The following is an 8,649-nucleotide window of genomic DNA, read 5'->3' on the forward strand; positions in this document are numbered from 1 at the left end:
CCTTGGAAAATAGGTGAGTCCGCCCTTGCCCACACTCACGATATACTGCCCAGTGCCATGTCACTAAACGGGTCGTGGCAAGGTCAAAATGGTTGTGAAGGGGGAGGGGGGAGAGGCAATCAATACCCTCCACTTCTATAAGCATTTTTACTTATCTTTTAATATAACTAGGTTTAAAGAACGCGGCGAATTTCTTTTGTTATTTAGTCTGTGTTTACATGTGTTTTCAAATCACTACAAGCGTGTTCCGAACGGAACTACTGACAAGAATAAAAAGAAAATATAGAAAAAAAAACAATAAAAGATAACCGAAAGAAAATCAACCAAATAAGTTGTATGGTAACGATGTTGTTCGTATGAAACCCGTGTTCAGAGATGAGCAAATGGTTCTGGGTACCGGTACCAAATTTGTCGAACCGAAAGATCTTAAGTACCAATTCGGTACCGAATTGTGGCGTTCCTAGTACCGGTTCACTACCGTTTTTTACCTTCATATACCACCGATACCGTAACTAGTATTTTCGGTATCAGTACCGATTCTGTATCAGTTGGCACCGAGCTCATCCCTACCCCTGAAACTAAAAAAAGAAAAAATTAAAAGTTGAAGAAAATCAACAAAAAAAAAGTTGTACGATACCGTTGTTGTTCGTACGGTACCCGTAATCAGGGATGAGCAAATGGTACCGGGTAGCAGCACTGAATTTCCCGAACAAAAGATGTACAATATCAATTCGGCACCAACTTTTTGCGTTTTCTGTATTAGTGTCGGTTTTTACCTTCATGTACCGATACCGAACAGGACCGTAACGGTATTTTCGATACCAGTACTGGCTCGATACCGGCTGACACCAAGCTTATCCTAACACGTGATGTTAAAAAAATGATTAAGGTTAAAAAGTAAAGAAAATAACTATTATTATACTATTTAAATAATAGAAGTATTAAAAAAACTATATATTATAATAATATTAAAATTACTATTCATTAGCTTCAAATATATATATATATATATATATATATATATATATAATAATAGTAAGAAGACCCGCGCGCGTTGCGGCGCGGGTACTTTGCAAATATCGAACGGATTAGTCCAAGCGTTATGTAATATGTTAACCATATGAAAACGCACGTTCTGACGTATCTGATTGAACTCAATGTATGCTATAGTTGCATTGCGATTGGATCAAAACATAACGTAAATCGAATTTATATCGTACAATCATAACGTATTATACGCGACCCGACTAACTCGATTTTTTTATCGTCAAGCCAAAAACTCTCAAGGGGGTCAAAGTGGTATTTACAAAGTTCATAAAAAGTTAAGTTGTTAAAACTTGCATTTCCTAAACTTAAGGACTAATAAAGGGTAAATATAAAATTTGATAAAGTTTTGGGATAAGAAGTAAACTATAAAAAAGTTGGGGCTGAAAAGGAAACTACCACAAAGTTGGGGTATCAAAAACAAACTATTTGTAAAATGGAGTAGTAGTTTAGGGACTAAATTTGTCATTTTATGAAACTTTGAAGGTACCAAAGTAAAGAGGCTAAAATTGCAAAATCGTATAAGTATGGGAGGGGGAGGCAAAGCCGGTGGGATTTCCACCGACTTTGTACTTTAAGAGTATATAGAATTTGATTTAAGTATTATTACTTTATTTTTTTTCTCAGACAATTTGTATCCTCTAATTTTTCTTACAAAACGAAATACAAAGTTTGTTTATTTCTTTTTTTTGTCTGAACGTATGAATATAACTAGGTTTAAATAATACGTAGGTATAAAAACTTTCTTCCATGTTGACAGCCAATACACTTCATCCACCCAGTCTTTTTGTATGCCAACATCAATGCTATTCCTTGACATATCCCATATGCCTGCAACTGCATGTTTGCAAGGCATCCCTGTCAAATCCCACTTGCTGCATGCACAAGTTTTATGTTTAACATTCACAACACACTGTGATCTCGGACCTGTGACTTGATACTTGTCCGAATCAACCATTAAAACAGACATTTCAGCAGCCTGTTTCTTAATCTCATCGAAGACCTCAGTGGCATGAGGAGTCAGTGGCCCCATACACTTTGCTTGCAATTTCTTGACATTCACTATCCTCTTGGTCATGTACTCCCGAATGAATTCTAGGCATGTGATAATCGGCTTGTCCCTTGCTCCTACGATTTGTCTGTTAAAAACTTCACATATGTTGTTCAGCAACATATCACATTTAGCTCTTCCAGAAAAATATGCTCTTGACCAAGCGGTGAATGGGATCTCATTCAGCCAGTCATAGATAGCTCGTTCTGTTGTCTTAATTTTTTCCATAGCTTTGTTAAAGTATGGAATAGATGTCTTCCTTCCGGCTGACCAAAGCAAATTCTTGTAAAGATCTCCACGCCACTTGGATTTCATGCTCTCGTGAATGTGCCTCAAACAAAATTTGTGCTCAGCATTAGGAAAAACAGCTAGCATAGCAGGAATCAGACCCTGTGATACAAAATGCAATTAATCACAATATTTTTCTACGAAAGTTTTTTGCAATGTTTTAATTAAGACTTAAGAAGTTATTACCTTTTGTCTGTCACTGATGAAGGTGAAACAAGAGTTAGCCGTACACCCTAGGTCATCTCTCAACAGTTGCAAAAACCATTTCCAGGTTTGTGTTGTTTCTGCCTCAACAAGGGCATAACCAACTGGATATATGCTATTGTTCCCATCAATACCAACAGCACTCAAGATCTGTCCAGGAAATGGACCTTTCATGAAACAACCATCCACACCCAGTAATGGTCTTCCAATCATCTTAAATCCTCTCATCATAGAGGCAAAACAAAAATAAACCCTTCAAAACTGCCTTGTAGGACTAGCTGAGTTCCCACATGGCTCCACATCAATTTTAATTGTTACCTGGGTTGGCTTTTAGAAGTTCATCATAGTATGACCTTAGCAGACCATACTGTTCTTGGTAATCACCATAGATCTTCGTAGTTGCTATCCTCTTGCCTCTGAAGACCTTATGTAGTGATATTTCAAGTTGATGCTTCCGAAGCAGTTGATTTTGGATTGCTTGAATTGGCATGTCTGGATTGCTTTCAATCATAGGTTGGATCTCTCTTGCAATCGAACCCATTGTGTACAAAGAAACGGCCCTTGTTGTCAAACAATTATGTTGATTATGAATGGTCTTCACACACCACTTATCCTTGTCTGTGTTCCTTGAGATGTGAACTACCCAAGGACATATGGGCTTGGTATGCCTTTTAAGGTGCTTGTATTTTTGCCCTACTTTGGTGCATTTACTATTTTGCCCCTCTTCTCCCTTTTTTTGTAGGACCAAGTAGTGGTGGATTGCTTCCAAAACATACTACCCTATACCTTAACAATTCATTTTTTAGAATAAACACATCCCTCCTTGCCTTAAGAGCATAATCTTTCACCATCTGATTCATCTTTTTCTTATCATCAATAAGCTGACTAATATAGAATGGCAGATCATTTGGACCTTTTGAAGCACTCTTGTTTCTCCTCCTTATCTTCCTGGCAACCGTATCTCTAAGGGTTGAATTGTCATCCGATCCACTTTCAAAATCCTCCAGGTCAACAGGCACATGACCTTCTTCGATTCTGTCATCATCATGATCCCCATCACTTGAACCATCCAGCTCTTCCCTAGTAAAATCAACATTAGCCCTGAACCTCTGCATATCCACCTCTATTTCATAAACCAAATTATCTTCCTCAACATACTCATAATCAGGATCACTTCCTTCACTCTCTTCTTCATCTTCATTCATACTATGATTCTGATTATTTATTGTAAATGATGCTGGAACAATTGCTTTACATGCCCCTACAAGACCTTCACTTGTATTTTCCAATATTGTTGACATCCGGTGTTCAACATACATGTCTATCATGTGGACTCCTTGACGCACATAATCAAAGATAGGCTCTAAGTCAACATCACTTTTTAATGTCCTAAGACTAAAATCCAACGAACAGTACAGTTCCTTGTAATGAATGCAGAAAAACAAACCATCATTGTATCCTAATTTCTTAACCATCTCCTCTAAAACATCAGTATTCAACACTCTAAAATCTACATGATCAATGTAGTTCATCTTCCCACCAAAGTATTTCCTATTTGGGTTTTCTACAAAATTACCTCCATGGTGAAATTTAATGGTAAATCGAGATTGGGTTTCTCCTGTAAACACACATCAACAACAAATTAACATAGAAAAAAGTTAAATTTTTACCTAATTCAGACCCTGTGAGCTTGCATGTCACTTACGGTACATTTCACCTGGTTCGAAATACTGATCTTCAGCTCGTATCTTCCACAATCGAAGATCCATGCTCATAACAGACTTCTAATCTGCTGTAATTGTTGAAGAATGCCTGATCGCTGGTGCGGAGCTCTTCAAATTCGAGTTAGGTTAAGTTCAGGGTTTCAAAGTGATGAATTGGTGATTAAATGAGGTTGCAGGTCAACAGGAAAGTGAAATTACCTAATTGTCCTTTGACCATTAACAGAAAACGCTAACATCTAACGGAAACTTGGCCCGGGGGGTAAACATGCGACATAACCCCAAACAGTGGGGGTAAAAATGCAATTATTTCCTTAGGGGGTGTAGACATGCCAATGACCCCTAACCTTAGGGGGTAAAATTGCAGTTTACTCTATAACTTTTATTTATTATTTGGGATATAAAATTACATTTATTAAACCCCTGATTCTTGAAGATATAACTTTTTTATTATTTAATATATAAAATTACATTTATTCAACTCGTGTTAAATGAGGTTTTTAAATACATATATTGTTTTACTATTTAGTATATACAATACAATTACATTTATTCAACCCGTGTAATACACGGGGTTCTAGCCGGAGAGCCTCCAAGACAAGGAGGCGGCGATCAACCATCCACTCTCGAGATTCGCACCTAGTATAATTTCTAAACAAAATTGAGTTGTTTAAAAGAAAAAAAATACTTCTGGTCTTGAAGAGGTTTTGACACATAGGGATGAGTAATTGTTTAAATATAAATTATATTATTTGCTTAAAAATAAATAATAATACGCATTAAAAAATTTATATAAAATTCCACACCCTTAGGGTGGAGGGAGTGGTTGCGGGGAGTGGATCGGGGAGTGGGGTTTACTGGGTGGAGAACCACTGCCGGTGTTGGAGTGGTGATCGGGGAAGAGGAGAGAGGTGGTGTGGGCGGTGACTACTCACCGGCTCGGTGAAGAAAAGAAATGTGGGAGAGAGAGGGTGAATGGTGGGCCCCAACCCCTTTCAACCAATCACATTTAAAAAAAATTGTTTACCACTCTCCATGTGTTTGACCATTGCTAGTGATTGAGTGCAAAATGGGGAGTGGGTTAGGACTTGTCATGACATGACATTATTGGTTAGAAAATTGTTTAAACACTCATCATTTGGTGACCACTCCCTCCACCCTAAAGTGTGAGGGAGGAAACCCTCTACCGCCTATGTGATGCATTTTTTTTTTCAAAATCCTGTTTTCACATACAGGTCGTATAGGGTTATGCTATCTGTATATAAGAATGTTGCACAAAAATAAATGCGAGGGAATATTTTTTTTATCTCATTGTGTACGGATCGTATAATATTATACAGGTCCTATACATTTATATACGACCAATATAATGTTATACGACCAAAGTGTAATATTTTGATGGGTTTTTATCAGTTTTTGAGGATTTTACAGATGTATACGACCCATATAAACTTATACGACTCATATACATTTACTTTTTGTTTTTTTTTTTGTAAATTTATAAAACTGAAAAAGTATAATGAGTTTTTGTTGATATACGAGTATATTAGTGATAACGTATAAGTGTTGAATAGTTTTCGACTTTATTATGGAAAACAAGTTTTGCCGTATTATTTAGATATATTGGATTATGTTACGAGTTTGTAATATGTCTCCGATTATGTTACAATAGCATTTGCCGTATTAGTTAGATATGTCGGATTATGTTTCGAGTTTGTAATATGTCGTCGATTATGTTATGATAGCGTTTTTAGTTTAACAATTAGGATAAACCAACAACAAAATGTGCATAAGATAAATAATACGATAACAAACAACAAACAAACAATAAAGATAAACATAAGATAAATATTTACAAACATAACATAAATATTTACAAATGACATTTACAATGTTTTTTACCAAAAACAACAAAAGGAAAATAGAATAAGCCGCTCTGGCGGTGGTGGTGGTGCAACACCTATTTGTGGAGGGAGAGTCAACTAACTCTCATGTTAGTTATTTGTTGACTTCTGGTAAGGAAATGTTTAGAACTAGAGTCAACTAATCATGTGTTAATTGGAATATTAAAATTAGCAGACTTATATATCATTAGTAAGTGACTACCTAATTAACTTATCCAACTGTTCTTTTGAATAATGGATAGTCTTGTTACTTATGCCTAGTCTAATGGCATACTTATGAAGTGAGATTCTCCCTTGAGGAACCTTTGAGTTGGAATTGTGTACTTGTATTTTAACTATGGACCTTAGAACTATCCTCTTATAAGGTTTTAGTGGTTGTAAGGTGAATAACATCTTATTTTCCAGTTTCAAACATTTATTTCTTTGTACATATGTTGTTTATCAACACACTCATTTCCTTTGGTACTTTTGAGTGTTATAGTTGATTTATAAGGCATCAAATTGTACAAGTGAACATTTTAGTATGTAGTGTACTAGAAAATGTACTTATTTCCATGTGTAAACCCTTAATTTTATGGGTCATGGTACTGTACATGATAACGTATTCACATATACCACTTCACCTTATAGCTTAGAATTTTAAATGAAGGCATGCATCTTAGGAATTCTTGTAATTATTCAATAGATAATAGATTAGTCTTAGGAAAGACTTAATCTGGAATTAGTTTAGTGATAGCATTTATGTTAGAGAGTTCTTGATTATCATAAGAGACATCATATTCGATTTGTCCTATTCATCATGCTCTACTTTTCTTATATAGTACTTTTATCAGAAGTGAGCAGTAGGATTATCATGTCTTAAGAGATAATCAAGGATTTATTAGCTAATCTTATAGAAACTTTAAATAAAGCAAAACATATCAGGTTTAGGAATTAGAGTGGATGAGATATTGATATTGAAGAAAATTACAATGAGTAAAGTTATGGGTACAGAAAATAAGGCAGATAAAAAATGATCATAAGATTAATAAAGGATCATTAATGTGAGGATCATTATATGAAGAAGTTGTGATATGTCTATTACTAACATCAAAATAATAGACTTAGTTAAAATTCTACTCAAACGAAGACAAATGAGCTTTGGCCAGAAGTGTAATCATTTAAGCATGTGTGTAAAGTAATTGTGACAAATTAGCTTTGGCCAGAAATGAGACAATCACTTTAGTTATGCACTTGCTAAGTATGCTAGACATGAATGAATTAAATCAGCTTTGGCCAGAAATAAGACATTCACGTTTGTAATGCATACTCAACATAGATTTTATAATAATTGAACAATAAATAGATGCATCAAATCAGCTTTGGCCAGAAGTGATACATTAGAAGCTCATTCAAGTTAAGCTATTTTTGTTTTGAAAAAATATCTAATTAATTAAGTATTTACAAAACCAATTATTTAATAGCAGTTGATAAATTAATGAGATTTGGAGTTTAACTTAGATTTCGAGTGGGATCTCGACTCAGTTATGAAATCTCAACTTAACTTGAGATTTCGAGTGAGATCGCAAGTCAGGTTTCGAGTAAGATTTCGACTCATTATGAGTCCCTTTATGATTTCGAGTGGCCTTTTAATCTCGAAACCGTAATGAGATTTCGAGTCCCTTAATGATGTCGAGATCTTATGAGATTTCGACTTCCAAGTGGGGTCTCGAGATCTCTGGTGATTTCAAGTCACTAATATCAGTCGCAACCTCACTCGAAATCTCGAGGTTTCGAGTAATGAAGACTAATGCCTCAATGAGATTTCGAGTGACTTATGAGGTTTCGAGTCACAACAACCTGATTGCGAGTCGGAATCTCAGTCGCAATCTCAGTTCTCCTTGAATTTTTGTGAGATTTCGAGTCCATTATGAGGTTTCGAGTCAGAATCTCAGTCGGAACCTTAGTCGAAACCATTTAATTGCGAAATTTATTCTCCAAGTCTCCAATCTGCTTATCAACAGCTGTGATTGGAGATAATATTGAAAATTCGAATTTTTTATGGATTGTGATAGAGTTTCCTGTTTTAATACTGATCTAATTTTATCAAAATATGTCAAAAAAATATAATCTGTTTATTCTTTTAACAGTTTTCGAAAACTTTGAAAGATAAAATTAGATCAAAACAGCAAAAACACTTAATAATCAAAATCATATTCCAAAACAAAAGGGAATCTCAAATTTTCCTAATAACACATGATGAACCCTAAATTAAAAACATACTTTCTGGAACCCGAAACCTGAATCTTTAACAGTTTTTATACCGATTTCAGAACTTAATTTTACCCGTTCTGATTTCGAGTTATTTAAAAACACATTCTTTTCCCAAAACAGTGGACTTGGAACATATGACTCGAAACCGGTTGTTAATTTTATTAAGTCTTCAAAATTCTGTTTT

The 8,649-nt window shown here is 35.1% G+C and overlaps 1 protein-coding gene across 1 annotated transcript; it reads right to left on the minus strand.

Moving 5' to 3' along the window:
- Positions 1 to 1,720: 1,720 nt before the first annotated feature.
- LOC110930347 lies at positions 1,721 to 3,128 on the minus strand. Its single transcript, XM_022173645.1, has 3 exons — positions 2,906 to 3,128; positions 2,570 to 2,808; positions 1,721 to 2,485 (listed from the first exon to the last, which is right to left on the minus strand). Exons 1-3 carry the CDS (start codon positions 3,126 to 3,128, stop codon positions 1,721 to 1,723), a joined length of 1,227 nt encoding a protein of 408 aa, XP_022029337.1.
- Positions 3,129 to 8,649: the final 5,521 nt, after the last annotated feature.

This window comes from Helianthus annuus, chromosome 13 (assembly GCF_002127325.2).
Source record: "Helianthus annuus cultivar XRQ/B chromosome 13, HanXRQr2.0-SUNRISE, whole genome shotgun sequence".
NCBI classification, from domain to species: Eukaryota; Viridiplantae; Streptophyta; class Magnoliopsida; order Asterales; family Asteraceae; genus Helianthus; species Helianthus annuus.

What these genes read in the sequence shown, in the direction of transcription:
- LOC110930347 (XM_022173645.1), bottom strand. Translation starts at nt 3,128, where the DNA reads ATGGGTTCGATTGCAAGAGAGATCCAACCTATGATTGAAAGCAATCCA. An exon ending in ACTTCTAAAAGCCAACCCAG is followed by an intron (nt 2,809 to 2,905) that starts GTAACAATTAAA and finishes CTATGATGAGAG; the next exon opens with GATTTAAGATGATTGGAAGA. An exon ending in TCATCAGTGACAGACAAAAG is followed by an intron (nt 2,486 to 2,569) that starts GTAATAACTTCT and finishes TTTGTATCACAG; the next exon opens with GGTCTGATTCCTGCTATGCT.